This window comes from Choloepus didactylus, chromosome 15 (assembly GCF_015220235.1).
Source record: "Choloepus didactylus isolate mChoDid1 chromosome 15, mChoDid1.pri, whole genome shotgun sequence".
Lineage (NCBI taxonomy): Eukaryota > Metazoa > Chordata > Mammalia > Pilosa > Megalonychidae > Choloepus > Choloepus didactylus.
The window spans coordinates 29,266,449-29,290,006 of record NC_051321.1 but is presented as its reverse complement, the minus strand read 5'-3'; the positions used below and the strand labels follow the sequence as shown (position 1 = coordinate 29,290,006).

General features: G+C 37.3%; 1 protein-coding gene across 3 annotated transcripts in view; it reads right to left on the bottom strand.

Moving 5' to 3' along the window:
• Window positions 1-859: 859 nt before the first annotated feature.
• Window positions 860-23,558, bottom strand: part of CFAP43 (cilia and flagella associated protein 43) — a 115,131-nt gene continuing 92,432 nt past the window's right edge. For all 3 annotated transcript variants that reach the window (XM_037804838.1, XM_037804837.1, XM_037804839.1), the window contains 13 exons: window positions 23,309-23,389; window positions 22,568-22,693; window positions 15,249-15,368; window positions 11,274-11,381; window positions 9,707-9,793; window positions 8,859-8,947; window positions 7,003-7,216; window positions 5,837-5,949; window positions 4,718-4,877; window positions 3,193-3,357; window positions 2,102-2,182; window positions 1,270-1,423; window positions 860-1,068 (listed from right to left, as the gene is read on the bottom strand). In XM_037804838.1, the coding sequence (XP_037660766.1) occupies window positions 902-1,068; window positions 1,270-1,423; window positions 2,102-2,182; window positions 3,193-3,357; window positions 4,718-4,877; window positions 5,837-5,949; window positions 7,003-7,216; window positions 8,859-8,947; window positions 9,707-9,793; window positions 11,274-11,381; window positions 15,249-15,368; window positions 22,568-22,693; window positions 23,309-23,389 (1,665 nt within the window). In that variant the 3' untranslated portion in view covers window positions 860-901. The remainder of the gene's footprint in view (window positions 1,069-1,269; window positions 1,424-2,101; window positions 2,183-3,192; window positions 3,358-4,717; window positions 4,878-5,836; window positions 5,950-7,002; window positions 7,217-8,858; window positions 8,948-9,706; window positions 9,794-11,273; window positions 11,382-15,248; window positions 15,369-22,567; window positions 22,694-23,308; window positions 23,390-23,558) is intronic.

Sequence of the window (23,558 nt, the reverse complement as noted above, 5' to 3'; positions counted from 1 at the left end):
TTCTGAATAGAAGTTTTTATCTTAGTTATCTTGCTTTACCTACATCAGCATATACTGAATATGGTGTTGGGGATTAAACTTAACATTTAGTTCATAAATTACAGAACAGTGAGACGTGGACATCAGTTGGAGATTGTGATCCCAATATCACCCTGGAATGCAACAGTCCGCTGGCTATGGAAGGGCAAAGTAGTTTTCCAACCAGTTAATCTCATTATATAATTATCATCCACATGAATAAAGAGGTAAACTATTTCACGTAAAGAGAAAGCACATTTTTTCTTTTGCTAAACTATTGGGGGTAGGGCACAAGATTGAGTTCTGTTATAATAAATAGGAGATGTAGAAGATTATGTTTTCAAAATTTAAAAATGATTTAAGACTTGGTAAAAGTAAACACTTTACCTAATTCCATCGGTAGAACAAGGAATGATCTTAAATATCCTACTGATTTTTTTCTGATTATAGAAGAAATGCTTACTGAAGAAAACTTGGGAAATACAGGAAAATGTAAAGATAAAAATCATCCAGAAGTTCATAACCCTTCTGGTAATTTTATAAAATAAGAAACGCTAGTAGTAGTTAAGAATAATTTATTTTTGTCTAAGACTTTCTATATTATAACTGAAAATGTTTTTGATCAAATTAAGACTAAATGAATAAAATATTGAATACTTTTTGAGTTAAAACCTTGTTCATTTTTGAATAAAAATGATTCATGATACTTGACATATATTCATGTAGGACAAAAATTTTTATAATGAGTAAAGCTAAAATTAAATAATTGCTTATAAAATATGCACTTGAGACTAAAACGTCCTGATAGGAAAGAAAAAGAAATCATTTTAACCAAATGAAATGAATTTTAAAATGATTGGTCTCATGTTTACTGCCAGCATTTTTACATTTGAGCAAAAGCAGGAAATGTTTTCATCCTTAATCTTTCAACTTCAGCTTGCAGAATTGAAATCTGTTCAGCTTGTTGTCTTGAAATATTTGTTAACTTTTGTTGTTGCATCATGTTTTCATATCGTTCTTTAGCAATCTTTTCACAAGTCAGTGTAGATCCTATCCCAAAAATGAAAAAGAGAGGAATTAGTTGGATTATTATACATACTTGCAAATTCAAAAGCAACACTCAGTGAACTAAATGGAACAGTTAAATTTTTGGAAACCTGAGAAATGCCCATAGCTTAATAACTACTGTACAGATGTCAGGAATATTAATTACTTTAAAAGAAATCTACAGTTGACTAAAGAAATGCTTACCTATTGCATTACAGATGTCTCTTCTCTCTGAGACAGCCACCAACTCTTCTCGTAAATTGCAGCTTAGAGTATAATTTGCTACATCTTTTTGATTGCTGGTCTTTCCCAGTTTTTTGAGTAGTTTTTTGCAGTTTTCCACATTCTTTTTGTGGGTCTGAAATTTTTGTTTCCATGACACCCCACAAAAATAATTTTGAAAAAGTGTATTATAATTTATAAAGACATTGTTAAAATTTAAGTGCATTGTCATCATTAAGATATCATCTTACTGCCGTATCCCTAGTGCCTGATATAATGCTTGCACATAGTAGGTGCTCAGTTATGTGTTGAAAGACAGAATGGTTAATACTAGAAATGTTAATATCAAATTTTAGGAAAAAAATCTTGTATATTTTTTATAATGATAGAAGATTTTAAAAAGCCCACAAAAAACATGGTCCTAAGATTCCTTTGTTTCCATCTTATTATATACGCTATACAATCAAAACTGAGCATCTATTAATCAGTTATGATAAAGCAAAACCTTTACAACGCCAAGGACAGACTATTAAAACTTCTGTTACATAAATCACAACCTATTATGAAATAGGAAGTCCGCTTAGAAACAGATCTCCCATGGGGTTAATTCTAATATTAAAAAGAATGTTTCAGTCTATCTCACATGTTGTGGTTGCAAAGATATTCTTCAGGAACCTCTAATTACATCCTGAATATCATCAGTAAAGGACCAAGATTTTGTTAGATTTCTGTTTGAATTCATGATTTGAAACACTTTTACTTTGCTCAAATGATTCACAATGGTTGGGATTATAATAATATCTTTGAGACCTACCTTTTCTAAAACAGCAATGGTTTGCTCCATTATTACAATCTGAATAGCAATCAGATTCTCATAGTTGGGTTCATTTAGGAACTTTGGGAGAAAAAAAAACCCCACAATATATGTAAGGATATTTTCCTCTTTCTTTTGTAGATAACTTTATATAGATTATCTTAGTTTTTAAAGATACTGTTTTCATAACAACTCTTTCTATATAAAAGTGATTTGACTTTTGTGCCATAATAGATACTGGTTTTTAACCATCAATACTTCTACATACTAAAGATTACAGATTCTTCGAGTTTATTTTCTCATTCGTTCTTACCAAACTCCACAAATTGAATTTACCAAACATTTACTGTCTCCCTAGAGTCCAGAGACATTGAGGAAGATATAAAGATAACTTCTCTTCAAGAAGGAGAGAGATAAAACGTAGACATGACTAGTTGCTAGTAGATATGTAAAGTGCATGTAAATTCAAAGATGGTTTGTGATGAGAGGTGATTTCTCCAGGCTGGGGAAATCAGGAAAGGCTTTATGGAAGAGATGCTTGAAAACAGATTTGGGATGTGGGGGAAAAAAGGAAAGATGGAAAGATACTCCAGGTAAAAGAACCAGTATGAGGTTTGAACAGAAAACATAGGTTGGAATTAGTCTTTTAGAAGTGATCAATGAAGTCAGAGAAATAGAGATCATCAAGGGAGAGGGCATGGAAAGAAAAAAAGAGCAAAGAGCAGAATCTTAAAGAATCCTTTACAAAGGGTTAGAAGCAAAAGAGAAACCAGTAAAACAGGCATAGGGTGGCTGACATGGAAAAAAAGATAGGAGAAAACAGGCAATAAAAGCCAAAGGAATAGGTAATTAAGATAGATGATCAGATGCTACAGAGTGTTGAAGGATGACGATAACTGGGGAAAGGGACCCCCGGATTTGACAATTCTGAAATCCTTGGTGAACTGCAAGATAGAACTATACTACTGAATGGTCATAAAACATTGGAGGCACAAATGTATACTACTGGAAGAAATATACAAAATCCATAGATACATTATGAAATACTAATGGCCTAGAATATACTTGGTATCACAGAAGCCTCTTATTACCTTTTGACGATCTCTTGAAAAAAATAGCATCTGAATATCCCAAGCCTTCTGATTTAAATCTTCCATTTCCATCTCCATTTTTTTATGTTCCCACTCAATCTGAAATATTCCTTTGTGGACCTCTTTACTTTCCATCATACTAGTGACTTTCTTTTGTCCTTGAGTCTTTAAAAAAGTACATTCTGATATTCAGATATTATGATTCTGCATGCAGAATTATAGAATATTTGAAGCTGAATGCTATTCTTAGGGAATACTTGGATCACAGAGATAACCAATATTCTATTTTAAAATGCAGCAGATATTTAAAAATGTCTTAGGCAAAATCTGATCACCATACAGCTTAATTGTCACTAAACAGAGATTATAAGCCACCTGTAAATGGCAGAGCCAATTTACTTTATACATCCATGATTAGGCAGAATTCCTTTGCTATCAACTAATCTACCAATCTGTAAGGATTTTTACCCTTACTCTCTGCCATCCCTCCTGATACTGTGGATGAAAGACTGTAATTCAATGCCATTATGCAGTAGTATCTGGTGGGTACAAATTAGGGAAAAAAAATTGAAAGGGTTAAATATGACACTTAAATACCTAGATGTTTTATGTTTCATTTTGAATTACATAGAATTCAGGAATATTTTCCATGAAGTTGTTCTCCCAGATTGCTAAACATGAAACCATTATGTATCTCAAATCAATTTGTATAAGAATTTCATTAGTTAACATTTTACATTTTTCCTTTCTTCTTCAGAAACTTAGCTTTTTTACAGTTGATGCCATCCAGCTGTACCACCTACTACTCCTTTTTTGAAATTATTTTTCACTTCCTTTTCACTGCTTGGCCTAACAATTCCTTGGATTTCCCACTTTCAGTGATCTTTTCTCCATCTTACTTTAGCCAACCAACTCCCATGATCACACCCTTGATCTTGTCATCATCACCTCCCAAAGTCAAGCATTTCTCCAGAACAGCAGTTCTCACCCAGGGAAAATATTGTCCCCCCTTCACCAAAGGACATTAGACAATATTTGGAGACATTTTTGGTTGATAAAATTAGAGCAAAGTATTTCTACAGGCATCTAGTGGGTAAAGGCCAGAGAGGCAGTCATTTATCAAATAAGAAGTCATAAGGGAAATTAGAACATATTTTGAATGGGAAGACATTGAAAACCTAAATATCAAAATTTTCAGAATGCAGCTAAAACAGTGCTTTAGAGGTAAATTTATAACATTAAATATTTACATAATTTCCATGGTCCTGTACTTTGTGTACTTAGAATTTTCTGGGAAGTTTTCAAAAAATATCCATGCCTGGGGATGGCCTGGGCAACATTTTAAAATTCTTCCAGTGATTTTAATGTGCAGCTAGAGTTGGGAACCACTAATTTAACAGAATTAAAATGATTTTTCATAGAAAAGGGAGAATGATGTAAAACATTTGATACAGTAGGTTATATGCTACGTGTTTTTTTTGCTCATTTGCAAAAAATGCTCACTTGCATGAAAATGCATAATTACCCGAATCACAGCATTCAAGTCTTCAATTATGTTCCTGTTGATGAGAATTGCATCAGAATACTCCAGCAATAACTGAAAATTGTCCAGTTCTACTTGTCCTTGTTTAAGGAGAATTTGGATGGTTAAATTCAACTGGAATCCCACTTTCTCTTCCTGTAATCTAAAATGAAAAAAGACTTCAAAAGCAAGTAGCTGTCATATATTTATATTTCAAATTTCACCTACTATCTGAGAATCTAAGATTCAAACCAGCTTAAAGAAAATGTGCTGGAGATTAATGCAGAGAACATTTTCCCAATGATGATCTTTCCAAGAGGTATCTACCTCTTCCTGTTGATGTGAAATTACACTTAGGCTGCTCAAAGAATGGTATAGAAAAGAATATATTCATAAAATTTTACTTTAGGATTAAGAAAAGATTAATACAATTTTGATTGTAATAAAAGTAAAGTAAAAATACTGAAAACAGAGATTCTATCAAATAATTTCTATTGAAGTTCTGACTTTCTTTAATGACTTTTATGTTATATAAACAATATTCAATCTGTATGCTACTTATTAAATCTATTTCTGGGTAAATCATATATCTCCCTATAACCTGGATCTAAAATTGATGCATAACAATAAATTTGGCTGTAATCATGAAGTGAAGCAAAGATTTTAAAATGAAGTGAAGACTTTAAATCAGTATCCAAGAACTTAGTAAAAAATAAGATCCCCTGAAGAGAAAGATACTAGCTGGCTAGGTAACTACAAGGAAGTTTCTTGGATATCTGTATAATTTTCCACACATTTAGCTTGGGCCTAAAAGTATATACTGGCAGAAACAGGTCCTTTGAATTTTTATGTGGAAGAAGCAGATTCAAAAAAAAAAAAACCTAAGATATTTTCCAAAACTTGTGGGAAAGTTCCATTCTGAAATGTTTTATGTAATGAACTGTCCTTTTTAAAATAGAATTTTTGAAGCCCAACACTGGGATTGATTGAGCTAGATAAGTGTGTGCCAGCTGCATTGTCACCTGACAGGCCTCTAAAACATTTTCCCCCTCTGATAACACAATCTGATTTAGCCCTAACTTAGCCTTTGAATAATGAAGAAGAATGAAAGGTTCAAATTACAGGGTGAGTTCATGGAACACTTTTTCAATGTCCTGTTGCACCTTTTCATCATCCTCAATTCTCTTCCGGAGGAAAGCCAACATTTCCATTAAGCCAGCTGCTTTCTGCTTTACCTGAAAAAATCAAACCACAAACATCTCAGAACACATGGAGCTTTAGAAATAAAAACAAACTAGTTTAAAATAATTTTGGAGACCATACATTTTTTAAATTTTTGTGTTACAAAATCTTAACAAACCATATTTCTAAGAGATTAATAAAAATTTAAATCCCTGTCATTAGGTCACATAAGGTATCTAAAACACATGGTACATTCCATGAATAATTTGAGTAGCAAATTTGCTTTCTGTTGGATATCAAACGTGCAAAGCAACAAGAATTTTGTTTAGGTCTTATTTAAAGTTTTTTTCTCATCATAAATTTAGGGAATTGTGGTGGTGGGGGGTGCTCAAGAAACAACAAGAGGAAAGATTCTCTTCCCAATTAAATACACTCTCAAATTTTTACCTTTTGTGACTTTTTTTTTTTTATATTCTAGCAAAATTATGAAGGTGGTTCTGATGGGCTTAATATAATTCTAATCTATGCAAAAAGAGATGAGTACCACTCCAAACCAAGGCAGAGAGGAAAAGGGGAAGATAGCAGCTACCAAGTTTCTGTCCAAGAAAAATATAATGTGAATCACAAATGTGATTTGTGATATATGCCATTTTTAATTTTGTTGTAGCTACATTATAAAAGTTAAATTAAACATATGAAAATTTTACTAGCATATTTAACAAAAGTATGCAAAATATAATTTAAATATGTAATCATTATAAAAATATTAATGAAGGATTTTCCTTTCTTTTTCTCATACTTTATCTTCTAAATCCAAAATATGTTTTCTACTTACATCATATCTCAATTAAGGTGGCCACATTTATTTCAGAACTCAATAGCCACATGTGGCTTATGGCTACCATATTGGACAGCACAGATTTACAGGCACAGGCCTATACTTAGTTCTCAGTAGTACCAAAGTTAATATTTTATTTCATTATCATTATTATTAATATAACCAACTACTGCCCTAGTAGGAAAACCTAAATAAGTAGATTTTCTGGAAACATTGCCACTGTAAACTATATATTTGACATCAGGACACTAAATAAAATGATACATACTTTTTGTTCATTTTCCACTTTTGCTCGTCTGGTCATGCAGAAATGATCCCAGACCAAGGGATCCAAGCCTTCTGGCATGTTATGAATATTATCCAATTCATCCATGGCTTTCATTAACTGGGCAAAAGCATTGTTACTCAATTTGCCAGATCCTGGTCTCTCTCCAAAAGGGTCAATACTGGCCACATCTGCGTGTGTTTTATGTTTTTGAATCCTGGTATTACCAATAAAAGCCTATCAATCTTATACACTCTCACATACACGAAAAACATCACAGTTAAGTAATAAGGCCATTAGCATGGGTAGGACACATTGTATTACACTTTACTTTGGCATTTGGGGGCTGGTGGGTGGATTATTTCAAAAAGAAAACCACCCACTTTGTCCTTCTGTACCTGCTAGATCCCCAAATATGACCTTAGTTGGACTAAAGGACTTCCCTGATTGTTGTCAGCACTGATGTCTTCAGGTGTGCTAGGAAATCTCTCCCCTCTGTGTATTTTAATCAGGCAAGTAAATGCTGAAGAGAAGTGTGGATGTTCCCTGGTCCTGGCTTGCACATCCCCTGCTGGTCTCCTTGCAGGTGGATGGCTGGCAGTATTTTCATGTATATGAAACTATGGAAGTGCCTCTTTCTATCTACATTGATGGATTAGTTTTGTTTTCCTGGGCTCCGGGTAGGAAGGGAAATAGAGGGTACAAAGATTTGTGCCACGAACTCACTATCAAGATGCCTTACAAACCCTGTGAGATTAGTACTGTTATCCCCTTTCTCTAAGGAGGAAACTGAGGCTCTGAGAGAGGTAACTGGCCCAAGGCCACAGGTCTGATAGGTGATGAAGGTGGGATTTAAAGCTAGGTATTTTTGCCAACAAAGCCTTGTTCTTTCCCCTACTGCCTCCCAATATAGTTACGTGGTCTCCTTTCTTCATAAGGAAGAGGTATGTACTTGGGCTTAAAACTCACTCTTTGAAAAAATAGGGAAACTGAGACATGAGGTCTGTTCTAGGTTAAATTTCCTAGGTCACATGTAACCGAGAGGGGAGAGAAAGGAGTTTGTAGCACAGACACAAATGAGCCTTTGTGACAAATAAGCTCCATGATTTCTGGATTATGTTTGATAGAAAATCATGAAGTTCTGAATTTATAATGTTGGAAATCAGTGAAATGTATTTTTAATGCTGCTTTCAGTATAAAAATCAGATATTTTAGAACTTTTTTGATAACGGTAATTTTAAATCAATTTTTCCTGGCATTTTCCAAACTTTGTCTTGAGTATAATCATATGAGATGCTCTGAGGAAAAGGGATCTGCAGAAAGATACGTTTGGAAAAAGCTACTTGCTCTATTTTTTATACTTGTTGCTCCAAAGGCCAATAAGTTCTGGGAAGTTCTGTATTAAAGAAACCTGTTTAACTTTTTTTCTTAGCCCAGAGTTTCCCCAGACTTATTTTGTCCTGGAAGCCTTTTATGTGTAATTCCTATTCATACTGCAAGGGACTCATTGCTGGAACACATCTTGGGAAAAACTGTTTATAAATCTGTATGCCCTGTATGACTTAAATGGAACTCGCTTTTATGTATAAAATATAACTTAAAATGTCCTGTGCTTACAAAGATATTTAACTATTTTCAAATAATAAAGATAAATCATTGTTTTTCACTGTGAACCTTAAGATATAGGTATAATTTCAAAAACATTGAATTATGGTCAAGACACTTGAACATCTTTTACCTAAAGGATATTACATTGAATATTTCCATGTAATTGGAAGAAAAAAAACTGAAATCCAATAACACTCCTCTTTGTTTACTAACTTTTCCCCAGAAACAATGATTGGAAAGGAGGAACAAACCTTGGTCGGCGTTTAAAAAGTTTGTAGAGAATATCCACCTGTTGACTAGGAATTTCAGAAAATTCTTTTTTAAAGCTGCGATCCAAAACCTAAGGACAAACACATCATTTCCAGGATTGCAACACTGTTCTGAAACCTTTTAATTTGTTGACAACACTCTTCAAAAATCAAAATACTTTGATTTTTAAAATCCATGAAAACTTCATTTATAGTGTAGATTTGTTAGGGGGAGACCACTCACTGTGCATAGATGATTCAAAGGTTTCTTTTGAATAAGAAGCACCTTGGTGCATTAAAATATTTCATTAAATTGTTTAGCTGAAGAGGCCTGAGAAATCATTCAGAACAGTGTTTCTCAATCTTATTACAAAGATTCACAAAAAAAATTGCATTTTACATTTTGACACACAAACACAAATATCAAACTGAAACAAAAATTTCACAAAATATTTACCTGTAAGCATGCAAAGTACTCTATTCTTTTCCATTCCATTCCACTCCATTCTATTCTATCTATTCTTCCATTACAAAAATGTTGGTCATTACCTGCTAATTTGACTTCATGGCTCACTAATGGGGTGTGCAACCTGAAGTTTGAAAAGCCTCAAAATGTAGATGATATCCTTTGTTTTTTTACCAAAGGGAGCTTAAACCAAGAACATTACACAAATTCATTTTACACACAGATTTTCAGAAACATACAATAGCATAGAATCAAATTCACCTACAATTGATTATTATGGTAAAAAGAAAACCCTATGAGGAAATTAAAATATATTCCTTTTCATCAACTCTATTGCAGTAACAACACTATTGCATTAGTGAGTGGGTAAGACAATGACTCTCACTTTGTCTTCTGCCAGTAAGTTGTCATAGCTCTCCCTGTACACATCGAGGTTTTCTCTAGCTTTCTGGATGGCCTCTGAAGTCTGCATCTATAATGGTATTAGGAATAGATGATTAGAACAGAAACTTTTCAGGATAAAGAAAAATATTGGGGATACTAAACAGAACAAGGAATTTCTTAATAAAAGGTAAAATTGTTAGTGAAGTATCTGTTACAGGTAACATTATAGAAGAAAGTAGAACAACTGGAGACTTTGAAAGAACAAACATCCAAGCACCTGTCCTAGGTATAGACAATAAATCTATGTGATTGTGGATGCTTCGGTGAAGCACTACAAACTTGGCCGGGCAGCGTAGCATGATGAAAGTGCACAGACTTGGGAGTCACATGGACCTGGGTTCTGAGAAACTGAATATACAAACAGATAGTGGTCAAACCATGAATAAAAACAGAACCCATAACCTCTGCAGCAACCAGCCCAGGAAGCCAAACCACAATCTCTACAGCAAGCAGCTCCAATGAGTCAGAACTTGGTCAATAACTGTTGATTTCCCTAATTTTTGCCCTACTTCTAGCTCATTACCAACTGGAGAAAGCCAAATATGCTCCCCAAATCAATCACCTAGGATTCTCTGTTTTTAGTTAGCCTGCTTCCAGCTTCCTCATGCCAACAATCTCCAAATAGAGTACATATGAAACCTTTCCCTTTTTTCACTATAAAGTTTTCTCACTCTCCCCTACCTGCCTTTGAACCTCTGTCAAACACAAGTGATGGTGGCTGCCTCTCTTGCTATCACAAGCTCTGAAAACACAGCCTCTGTTTGTTCTCAATGGGAAGTCCTCATTTATTTCCACAGTTCTAATTCCTGTTACTTACTAGTGGGTGACTTGGGCATGTTACCCAACCTCTCCTCATTTGCAAAAGGAATCTAATACCTTTCAAGTTTGTTATGAGTAGAGATGTATTTAGACAGTGCTTTGCATATGCTGTTTAACACACTTTTAGCAAAAAATACTTACGTCATATTTGATACATTAAGTCACGTATACATAAATGTCCTTTGTTAACACTACTTATAAAGGCTGACATCTGTTGAAACTTATGATGTGACAAGCATTTTGCATTCTTTGTCTCTTTAAAGAACCACATGTATTCATGCTCATATTTAGATACAGTTTTTCAGAACTCAGCCAAGTTTTTCATTAAATATAAGCTAACCCATTAACTGCACTTGCTTACCTGTTTAGTAAAACTTAGGGTGCAAAACATTCCAGAGAATAAGAGCTTGGAAACACTTTAAGAGGTTATACACCTGTCCAAGGCCCCATAGCCAGTCAGTGGTTAAGAACTGGCGTTGTTACATGGCACTTTTGATTAAATGGTTGCAGATGCAGATGCAGATTTATTAACAGATTGGAATGGATACTTTCACCTGGTCCTGAAGCAAAGTCCCAGGCAGGGAGCCAAGAACTGCACATGGTTTAGCAAGAATAGTGGAAGGAAAGGTTAAACAAGGAGCACATTGGTCAGAAAATGGTTGTGCTCGGATATCAAATACTGCACTCACTTTCTCCTCCTGCTTCCTTGCAAGATAGTTGTTCAGGCAAATTTCTCTGGTGTTCAATTCTTCATCCAACAGTAAAGAGAAAACAAGGTTATTTATTTTCAGTTCCTCCTGCAGAAATATTGGAGAAGGAATAAAAAAGATCAATACTCCTTTTATTGAGGATCATAGAGTTGGCATTAATCAAGCAAATGTATGACATACAAGAGAAATTTCTTTTAAAGAACAAGGAAATATAGACTGTTATAATAACTAGTCAGTCATGTTACGTTTTCCACTTTTCAATATAAGATAAAATGCAGATGCAGAAAATATGTAAAACAAACATGTAGTTCAATGAGTGTCATCAAGGCGAACACCCTTGTCACCACCACCCGGATAAGAAATATAACCTGGCCACTACCAGAAGCCCCATCCAGGATCTCATCCCAGCTCTACCCCAAAAGTAACCTGACTTTTATGGTAATCACTTCCTTGTGTTTCTTGACAGTTTTATTACTCAAGGGTGTATCCCTTGGCATTATAATTTAACTTGTCCACTAAAAAAAAACTGGTCATGTCTTTTAAGTCTCACAATCGCAGGTTCCCTTGCATCCCTTGCACGTTCCCTTGGCAAGAGCATAGATGGTATTGGGTTCTTTGATCAGGAGATACATAGGATCTGGTTGTGACATTAACAAATGTGGGTGTTGAATGCCCAGGTCCACAATCCACTGGGCCTTGCAAAATGGTGAGATTCTATTTCCATAATTTCCTATCCACTTAATAGTTGAAATACTTCCATAAAAAGACACTTAACCTTGTCTACTACTTGGTTACCCAGTGGAGCAGTTCATACAGAATAGGCAGGACAAATACTTAATGCTTTCCCTTTTCTATCTAGTTGCTTTTTCTGTTTTCATGTGGGAACTTGGGAAGGTTCAAAAACTACGTCCTCACTGCTGCCTTCTTCCCAGAATCAGTGCTAATAAATGAGACTTTAAAAAATAGCACTCAGGGCCTTGAAATTCTACTCAATACAGTAAATACATAAATATCAGCTCTACTTTGTGACTGGTTCAGAGAGGTGAAGTAAGCGTTGCAAGAGGGCAGGAGGAATAGAAGGAAATGACTATAATGGGGGTACCTACTCAATCTGGCCATTTAAAATGTCACAACATTCAATTCTCACAACAACCCTGACAGGTAAGTATTATCATCTTCCTTGTACAGATGAGGAAGTTCAGGCTCAGAGAGGTTAAGAATTCCCCCAAGATTACAATGTCATTGAGTGGCAGAGTTGGAAGTGGACAGATGTGTCAGTCTCCAGAAGTTTGTGATTTTCCCATTGTAATACCCTGCCTGAGAGGAAAATGAAGAAATGAACATCTAGTCACAGGACTCAGTTCAAGTCCCAGCTCATCATCTGAGAATATAATGGAGCTAATGATATTTCACAGGATTGCTAAGATAATCAAATCCAGTGTTCATGAAAGTGCTATGTCCTGCTTGGAGTATGTGCCTCTCTCCCTGTTTGTCCCCCACATATCCCAGCCCCATGTGGGACCCAGCTCAGGCCCCACCTCTCCCAGGAAGTCAGTCCTGGCCATTTTAGGACTTTCTGGCTTCCTATTTCTCTGACCTCCAATAATACTTCTAGCCTGGTAGAGAAGTATTATGTCTTTAATACTTAAAATAGCCTCTTTTGAATTGTTTGATATTGTTTTGTATAAACTAGCCCTAGATTGTAAGTTCTTTAGAGACAAGGACTATTTAATATTTATTTCTTCCCCAGGATTTCAAGGAGCCAAGTACATAGTAGACACTCAGGAAACGACTGAAGGATTGATGAGGACAGAGGCCGAGACACACCCCCACCCCACTCGCCACCCCCCCCCCCCAACACTCACTCACATTCACACTGCAACTAGACAAAATCACTGAGAAGAAAATGAGCTGTGGGAAGCTCGACCCAAACTCCTATTTCCTTTAGAGATCAGCAACAAAGTCAAAGAGCGCTACCTCAGAAGACACTGTTTGCTTCTATAGGTTCCTACTTTTAAAAATATTTTATCAAAGTTAAATTTGTACATAATTTAAAAAGTCAAATGGCTCTAAGAAAAATGGGCTTTTGTGTGCCAATCTTCCCATCATTGTTTCCCATTACCAAGTGGCAATCATTTTTAACCCTTTTCACTGATTCTGCTGGTATTTACCTCTCTATTTCTAAATAGAATGCTTATTCTGTTATTTTATTTTTTGACTTTAGATTCTATTGGCTTCTTAAATGAAAGATGAGGATTTAGTTCCCTATGCGTCTACCTTCACCCACAGATACATTCCCCTATCACTCCTTCCCCAATATGGTGACATCATAATTTTTGGCTGGATCAGTAGTCATTCTTTTATATTATTATGGCTATGTAAATGTTATTCAAGCTGATTCATGCACTACGTTATTACTATATTTTCTTTCTTCCACAGATTTTGTTTTCCATGAAGTTAATAACCAGCCCCCATTACTAATTTATCCCTAAATTCTACCCAAAGTGTAAATTCCATTTCATATGTTCCTAAAACATCAGATAATCTATTGATTCATAATCAGGGGGCAGGGACTATCCCTTTTGGAGCCCTCTTTCCTCCTATTACAATCTAACTGGAATTTCCCTTCACCATTTGTTCTTCCAGACCCACTTTGCCCCTTCTCCAGCATGCTGTAGCCCAGGAGGCGGGTCTCTAAGGATTGCCATCACCCAGCCTCCCTTGCCCTATGGCTTCCTTGGGGGTTCAGTTGATAGGAAGCACCAGCAGATCAGCGGCAGATGGAGAACTAGGGTATTCATTCCCAATCCTACCACCGCTATCACCTCCATACACATACACACCCTCCCACCTCCTGGGGAGCAGTGCCTCTCCCAAGGCCACAGCTTGTGCTGGGTTCTGGTAACAGCTCCCTCACCTGGCCTCTTCAGCCCTGGAGATGATACTGGCCTCCCCGTTTCTAGCCCCAGAGTGTTTCACCATTCCTTGCTGTTTCCCTTAACCCTGCCCATACCTCTGTAAACCCTTTCAATGTTTCATTGCAGCTGGGGCCCTGATGACACAGCCATCCTCCTGGAGATTCCCTTCACCTCTCTCCAGTGTGGCATCATCTTTTTAGTTTACCCCCTTGCTTTGGCGAATCACATCATCCAATAACTTCCTGAGAATGGGGCACGGGAAGTAAATTCTGTAGAACTTGCAGTTCTCAAAATATTATTCTCCCCTTCCACTCAGTTGATAGCTTGGCTGAGTGTAGAATCCAACAGGAGAGATAATTTTCCCTCAGAATTTAGAGACATCACTCCTCGGTCTTCTTGTTTCTAGGGTTACTGAATACTATTTATATTCCCACTTCTGGATAAAAGGAAGCCAAGTTTTTCATCTGATCTTTTAGGGCATGAAGAGTCTTCACTCATTCAACAGAAACTATAAGCCAAGCCCTTTGCCAGATGCTAGAGATGCATGGATGAAAAGACAGATGCCATACCTACCCTCATGGAGCTTACAATCTTGGAAGCATTAAAAAGCAATCTAGTATAAACTAAAATTCTGTTGCTTTAAGCAACAGTGAGAACAGAGTATATAACAGGAGGATCCTTTAAGCAACAGTGAGAACAGAGTATATAACAGGAGGATATAACCTCATCTGGGAAACCAACTTTTAAGCAGGGACCTGAAGGAAGAGTATAGAGATGCCAGGAGGCAAAGAAGTTGGCAGCGAGTATTACTGGCAGAGCCGTGAGGTGAGGCAGGAGGACACTGGGTGTGTTCAAGGCACTGAAAGAGGGAGAGTGGAGGGTGAAGGGGAGAGTGGCACCCAAGGGGGCTGGAGAGGAAGCCGGGCCCAGAACACGCAAAGCCTCCAGACCTGGGAAGGTTGTCGGTCTTTTATCCAAAGGACAGCCTCCCAGGAGGCTCCTTAAAAGAAATCATCTAAGTAAAGCTTTTATTTACCTGGTTGACAACCATCTCTGCCTTCACTCTCCTGTCAAAGAGTCTTTTCAAATATTCGTCAAAGTTCTGTGTGCTTTCTTGAATAGAGTTTTGAAGTTTCTTCAGTTCTGCTTCTAATGACTGAAAAGAGGTCAGTAGTAAAGTTAACATCTAGGACTGTCAAAGGCTCCTAGGAAGTGGTGTTTAGTTTGCTCTGAAGTGCCTCAGAGAGGGGCAGATGGAGAGTTCTGGGCCCTCTGTCCCCTTTGTCCAGAGAGGCTCCATCTGGAGCTTTACTACAGTGTGTGCCTGAGAAGTTTGAAAAAAAAAGATCACGCTGGGGAAAAAAAGATACAACCACTGATCACAGCTAACCGTGCAGGCAGCAGCAGGCCTAGGAGAACCAACTGCAGCAAATCTCTCAGAAAGTTCCGACTTACTCTCTATTCAGGCAAAGCAATTTCCAGGCACACAAATTGGTCCTAAAAAAGTACTGATTTTTTTTTTCAAACTGTGAATATATTTTCATATTATTTTTAGATTTTAAGGAAATAAGGAATGTGTGTATGTGTGTGTGCATGTGTGTGTGTATGTGTGGGGATGGTGTGTATCTAAGGATTTATACTCTTTCTTGTTTTCTGTACATTTTGTCTCTTGAAACAGTTCTTTTGCATCATCCTTTTTAAAAAAATTCCATCAGAACTTAGCACTAAAAAGGTAAATGGAAACTTAAATATTTATTTACTTAAAGAGAACAGCACTGCAGATCAATGTTGGGCATACTCTCACTAACAATTTTTATCTTTAAAATTTTTTGTAATTTTTTACTTACTTTGATATAATTTCAAACCTACAGAAAAGTTGCAAGAATTGTATAAAGAATGCCCATATATCTTTTACCAAGTATATCAATTTTTAACATTTTGCCCCATTGCTTTATCTATCTATCTATCTATCATCATCGTTAACTTTTTTCCGTACCATTTGAGGATAAGTCACAGATACTAGAGTATAAGCCAGTTTTTTTGTAAAATGTCATCCAGTTTAGGTTTGTTTGATGTTTTCTCATGCTTAGACCCAGGCTACACATTTTTAGCGGGAACACTAAGTCATGTTGTATCCTTCTCAGTGCACCATAATAGGAGACGCATGATGTTGGTTTGTTTCATTATTGGTGATGACAACTTTGATTACTTGTTTAAATCTGATCTGCCAGATTTCTCTATAATAAAGTTACTATTGTACCCTTTGTAATTAATAATCTATCTGTGGGAAGATACTTTCAGAAACACCTTGAAATAATCTTGTTCCTCATCAAACTTTTATCCATCAGTTTTAGCATCCATTAATGATTCTTACTCAAGTCAATTTTTGTTATGATGGTAATAAACATCTTTTAAAAACCCAAGTTCTCCCTATGTTGGTTTAATAAAGGAAGATACTGACTCTGGGGAGATGATGGAGAGGGAGGTTTAACAAAAAGTATAGAGGCATATGATACAAGAAGAAACATTACCTAAATTAAACTAATTAAGCAATGAGGAAATATTTAAATAAAACAAATACAGAAAAAGCGTGTCTCAGGGCCAACTCGTAATAATTTACATCAATATCTCATGGCAATGAAAGAGTCCCATATATTGTGTCCTCCAAGTGAGTGTTTACAAAGTTCATGTTCCTGGATGATGGGAACATCATCACATGGCAAATGGCCAAAGACCATCCTGTTGAGTACAGATTTTCCAAGTATACTGATTCACCTGTCTTTAAAACACTGAGAATCCAGGCCTTCGAGCTTCTCTGGTCATGAAAGGACATTTTTATAATGTAAAATGGCCTTTTGCCCTGTTCTTCAAATGCCCCAAACTCTTCTCACCCAGCAGGCCCTCCTCACGTGTTTTTCCATCTGCTGCTCTTCATCCCACCCTCCACCTGCTCAGTCTTTCTCATTCTCCCAGTGCAATAAATGTCATTTTCTCAGGAAGCTCTCCTTGAGCCCTGCCCAAGGTCTTGTCTTAAGTCTGAGAAACAAAGGCTGAAGCAGGATTCCAGTGTACATGATTTCTTGAGGGAGTGCACGTCAGGAAAAACCTGTAAGGGAGTGAGGGGAACAGAGCAGGGAAGGAGCAGGAGCTGAGCAACAATGTAACCTTGGGTGGTCCAGTCTTGGCCAGATGCCAGGGGAAGAGGGGTAATGGGAGAGGCTCTGCTGAGTTGTCCCAGGACTTTTGTACCCCCTCCCCACCAGTCAGTCGTTGCCTGCTCTGGGGGGAGGTAGTGGTGTAACACATCGCATGTGTCTCTGGATGAGGATGCTCCCATCAGCCAAGGGCAACATGCCAGAGAGTCTCGGGGTGAGTCGGTAGCTGCAGCACTCATAGCAGCCAGGGGATGGGAACACCAGCCTGTGAAGGGGACACGGTGGGTACCAATAGCCCCTGATGTAAGTCAGTGCCTCAGTTTTTACTGACACAGATAGAACCCAGAGCTTGTCCTTCCTCATCTAACACATTGTAGTTTAATTATCTTGTGTGCGTCTAGCTAATACATTCCCCCTCGTGCCCAGACAGTGAGCACCATGAGGGGAAGGGCCATGTCTGCCTTATTCACCACATATCCCTCAGGACCCAACACAGTGTTTAGCACACAGTAGGCAATCAAGGAGTATTTATTAAAGACATGGATGTCATCACTTTTCCATAAAGAAACCTGGGAAAATCTAATTTTGCCTAAAAAAGGTCTGCATCAGGCACTGGGAAGTGAGAGGTAGAGGAGATTCCACGTAAGAGGTGTGTGCAAAAAACACAGAAATCCATCACACCAAGAATTTCTCCCAGTCCTGAGAAAAGCCATGAAATGCTTGCAATTTAAGAACCTATTGTTTGAACTGATCAAACTGTGAGCTCCGGAGGCAGAGGCTGGATCTTTTAATCCATGAATCCCTAGCTCTAGGAAATTGCCTGGCACATTATAGGTGTCAATAAATTCATTAATTCAGTCAACAAATATTTATTGAGTGTCTATTATGGGTCAGGCATAGTTCTAAAAACTGGGAATATAGAAATGAACAAAGCAGATCAATTCTCTTCCCTCATATCATATAATATCCTACTAGAAGAGATAGACATCGAATAAACAAGGAAAAATAAAGAAGTGATAAATACCATGGAGAACAATGAAGTTAGGAGATAGAATGGTAGGGGGTGGGGATGGGGGGACTGTGTGGGGAGATGAGGTGAAAATTGAAGAGAGATCCAAAGGGAGGTGAGAGAGCAAGCCATGTGGCTAAAGGGATAGGTGCATTCTAGGCAAAGAATAGCATGTGTCAAGGCCCTACAGCAAGAGTTTGCTGGGTATCTTTGAGGAACATCAAGGAGGTCAGTGGAGCTGGAGCAGTTAATGAGGGAGAGAGTTAATGAAGGAGAGAGTGACAGATGAAATGAGAGGTGATGCAGGATCAGGGTGAGGGGGAAAGCAGGGAGACTAACGTAGGTGAAAGACGGTGGTTTAGATTAGGTGGTAGATGGGTGAGAAGAGCTACCACGGAATAAGAAAGAAGGGATTCAGAAGGGCATGAGACTAGAGGTACAGTCTAAGCAATATTGCTTCTAGTGAGAAGAAGGCAGCTTGGATGAACAGGGAACTCCCTTGGAGACTTGCTAGTTACAGGAGACTAGGAAGGAAGAGGTGGAAATTAAGGGTCCTACAGAAACAAAAGAAAATTACAAAATCACAAGACACGTGACCCCCTCCCCCTTGAATAAGAACACTAATTCTTAAAGAATCTGAAGTTATCTACACAGAAGAAGAAAAAGAAATAGTCCAAATAACTTCTGAACATAATCTGCTGGTTGTACACCCTCAGTGGGATATAGATTCTAAGAACAAAAAGAAGTGCAAAGAAATATTAAAATTGATTTGGTAAATTTGTTTTGTTTGAAGCATTTTATGTACATTGTAGGATAGAACAAATGAGTAAATATATTTATAATTTGGGCACCAGAATTTTCACTGTGGGGAAAGGTGAAATAAATATTAAATGATGGAAAGAGAGAAGAATCCTGTAGTGTGAACTGGTAGGTAAGAACATGAACTCATGGATATAGAATACATACACACACACACACATACACATACACATGTATGTGTTTGTGTAACGACATATATCTAGCTCTGTCCACCGAAATCGCTTAGCAGCAAAGCTCCCACTCTGCTCCCAGGAGCAGTGAGCATGTCTAGCACCCAGATTTTGGTTTCCAAATACCCATCTCCAGTAAAAGAATCATGGATGCTTTAAAAAAATAGCTGATTTCAGGCATATGGCAGGAAAAATACAAGGTGTGCCTAGAGCATCTTGCTGTGTTAGAAGTGGATAAACTGCTCAAAAATAGCTGGGACTAAGTCAGAAGAACATAGATGACAAATTGAAGCTCTGAATGCTTTAAACATCAAAAAGAATATCAATAGTAATGGATTAAAATACATTCCGTTTTAAAGAGAATTTTTTTAAAAAGAGTAGTCCTGCGATGGGGACGAAGGAAAATTCTTTACAGGAGAATACCAAATGTAGAATAAATGAGGGAAGTTAGAAACGCACCATTTTCCAACCACCATAGTAATAATTGATTCAGGGATTATCAATGGATGGAAAAATACTACATAAGCAGAAGAGTCACATAGTCTCAAAATGTCACCCCAAGTGATTACATATTAAATAAAAAGGAGAAAAGGAACTTGTATTATGAAGAAATCTGCGGAACACCACCTTACCAGTCAGACTTAACAAAGCCAATAATGGGACCATCTGACATCAGGTACCTGCTGATGCAATGCACCAAGAAAGACACAGCGTCATCTATGTGGTGCTATGGTAAAAAAGATTTTACCTGAATCTAATCATGAGCACACAATCAAATACAAGTTAAGGGGGGCATTCTACAAAACAACTGGCCTGCGTTTTTAAAAGAATGTCAATGTCATGGAACATACACACACAAAGCCGTATTAAAGGAGACCAAAAAGATATAAAACGAAGTGCAACTGATTCGATTTTGGATTTTTTGTTAATCTATGAAGGACATCATTGGGACAACTGAAATTTGAATATGAACTGTGTATTAGGTAATAATGTCATATTAAATTTAAACTGCTTGCCGTTGTGGCTGTGTAGGAGAATGTCCTTATTTATGCTACAGTATTTAGGAATGTCATAATGTCTGTAACTTATCTCAAACAATTCAGCCAAAAAATAAAAAATAGAGAATATTAAAGATTGATGAGTACAGGTGGGAGATATATGGATGTTCACTGTACTATTCATATCACTTTTCTGAAGGTTCAAATAATTTCAAATAAAAATCAGTAAAAAGATAACCCAGGTTGGGGGATAGGTGAAGGGAGAAACTGAAACCACATAGGCCATGAGTTGAAAACTGTTGAAGCTGTCGGAGTTAAACCATCCTCTCTACTTTTATAAAAGTTTCACATTTTCCATAATAAAATGTTATTTTTTTTTAATATTGAGAGGAAAGAAATTAGAGTGAGTGAACATAGACTTTTTTCTGAATTTTGCTATGAAGGAGTGCAGTGACATAGGACAGTAGATCAAGGGGAAAGTGGGATCAAGGGATTTTTTTCTTTTAACTTTTTATTTTGAAATAAATTTATATTAACCAAAAAGTCACAAGACAGTACAAAGTACTCCTGTATCCCTTTTTAATAAGATGAGATATATGACAGCATGTATATATATTGGTGGGAATAATCCAGTAGAGAGGAGAAAATTAATGATCTAGGAAAAAGAAGGGGAAATTACCGAAGTAATGACATCAAGTAGGTGAGATGGGATGGGATCTAGTGCACAAGTGGGGGACCAGTGTTGGCTGCATGTAAGGCCATTTCATCCACAGGAAACAGAGAGACAGGGAGACTATGGATTCAGTGCAGGCTGGTGGGAGGGCAAAGACAGGTCCCTCCTGGTTGCTCTCAAACTCCCAGTGAAATAAAAAATAGAGAGTGAGTTGAGGGGGACAGTGGTTGGAGGTCTGAGGACAGTTTGAGCGGGTATGAAATGGTCCTCTAGGATCTTGCAACTCAAAGTGTGGAACACTGACCAGCACCTGTGGCAGCACCTGGGAGTTTGTTAGAAATGCAGAATCTCAGGGTCCCCACATCCATCTTGGCCTATGGAATCCGAATTTGCATTTTTAATAAGATCCCCAGGTGATGTGGGTTTGCACTGGGCTAGGGACAAAATGTAATAGCATCCCTGGGTAGCTCTAAAGACTCAGTTAAGAGGATGGTCATTAAATTACAGTGGAACCAGTCAGTATTTTTGCTTTGTCCACTGCATGAGTGCAGGTGCAGAAGAGGCAGAACACTGGATTCAGTCAAGGCTGGGACATTATCAGGTGAGTATGGCCACGGAGCAGGGGAGTGGGGGTGTGGCAGGGACTATGCTACAAGGTAAGCAGCGGAATGGGCATCACCTAGGCAGCTCACTCCCGAACTCCTTGAAATCTTCACTTCATTCAAGACTACTCATTTTCAATTTTAAACTAGTACTATCTTAGGAAAAAATTCACCAAAGGACACTGTTAGAAACTGCAATGAATAAAAAAAGGGACAGGTTAACAATAAGGTTCAAAAGGGGTGTTCATGGAATACAGTCACCATAAAGCTGACAAATTGCTCTGCCTCATAATGATAACATGATTTTTCTTCTTCACAGAAGAATAAATCTTATTTACTTGGCTCAACATCATTATCTTTTACATCTCTATTATAATCGTAAAAAATTTTAATGTGGGAATATGAGTTTCTTTGCAATGGAAGGAGATGCAGTAGCTGAACTGCATTGTGAAACCTCAAATTAGCATTGTAAAGTATGTGTTGCATTAATTGTATCACTCTTCTCTCAAATTTTTTCCTTTAGATAGAGAAAAAATCAAGCAAAAGCATGACTGAATTCAAACCAATGTAGACTACATAAGGCAATACCTGGCAGTGCTTTGCACATACTCTAATAGGTGTTCATTAAATATTTGAGGAATGAATGAAGGACCAAATGAATTGTAATAATGCAGGAAATGTTTAAGTCAATAAGAATTTTCTTAACCATTGCTAGATGATTTGCTTTTAAATTGTTCCAAGTCCTTAAATTTATCTCCACCCATTTCTCCAAATACCAAATATAGTTAAATATATGTATCCTTAGAATTTAAGCCGAAGAACTATTCTTAAGCTAGTAAAGACACTGAGAAAATAAAGAACACTTAATTTGAAAAGATACTGAAGCAGAACCCTGGATATGGTTGGTCATATTAGTTCTTTGTTCTAACCTTTCTATACTTATCTCTTTCTTCATTTAACTCCTTGACTTTTTTCTCGTACTCTCTGAATTGTTTTCTTTCTTCTTCAGACCACAAAGCATCAGGTTTTGCCATAAAATCAGGTTGAGGAATCACCTAAAGATATAAAGGAAAGCATTTACTCCAGCTCAAACATAAATATAGCAGTACTGTAAAAGCTCAGAGTTATCATTACAGTGAAAAAAGAGCCCTTTAAAGGGTATATTATTTTACACTGGCAGGGACAATGACCGGATACTTTGATCAAAGGATACGAAAAAATGTAACTTTTTTTCGGTGACATAATACAGGGTGGGCAGTTTGGGAAGTACCTGGACTCTGAGGTGACACACTGAGAGGTGTGTGTTGAACTTTGTAGCTAGAGCCATGCCTGAGCTCCAGGAACACCTAAATGAAGTATCAAAGGAAATGTTCCCTGGCGTATACAGAAGATTGCAGGTGCAGTATTACCCCCACCTTCTGTGGAGTCAACAAACATTGTGGTTACTTTGTTTGTTTGTTTGTTTGTTTGTTGTCAGTTTGGAAAGTAAACCTGAGGTTTCAAACTTTTTATTTGCCTGATGTGGTATGTTTATAAATTACTAAGAGGTTGTGCAATATTTGTTGCTGTGGAATTTCTAAAACTCAGGTCTATGTAAGACAAAAATGGTAAAAATTTATGCAGCTCTTTCCACTCCATTCTACCTTCCACGAGGATGGGCAGAACCTCACCATTCTCAGAATGTCTTCTTTCTTGACTTCCAAAACACCACCCATCATGTCCATCAGGGCTCGGCGTCTCACGTCCGTGCTCTGGGAAAGAACCGGGGTCAGGGAGGGCAGCTAAGACAGATGGCTGGCCCATGGTGGATAGCACCAGGGGCCGCCACCCACCCGTGTTAGAATGACTGCACGTGGCAAAGGCACGGAGTACGAGTACAGGACACCACATCAAATTAGGAACAAGTATTCCGAAAACGAA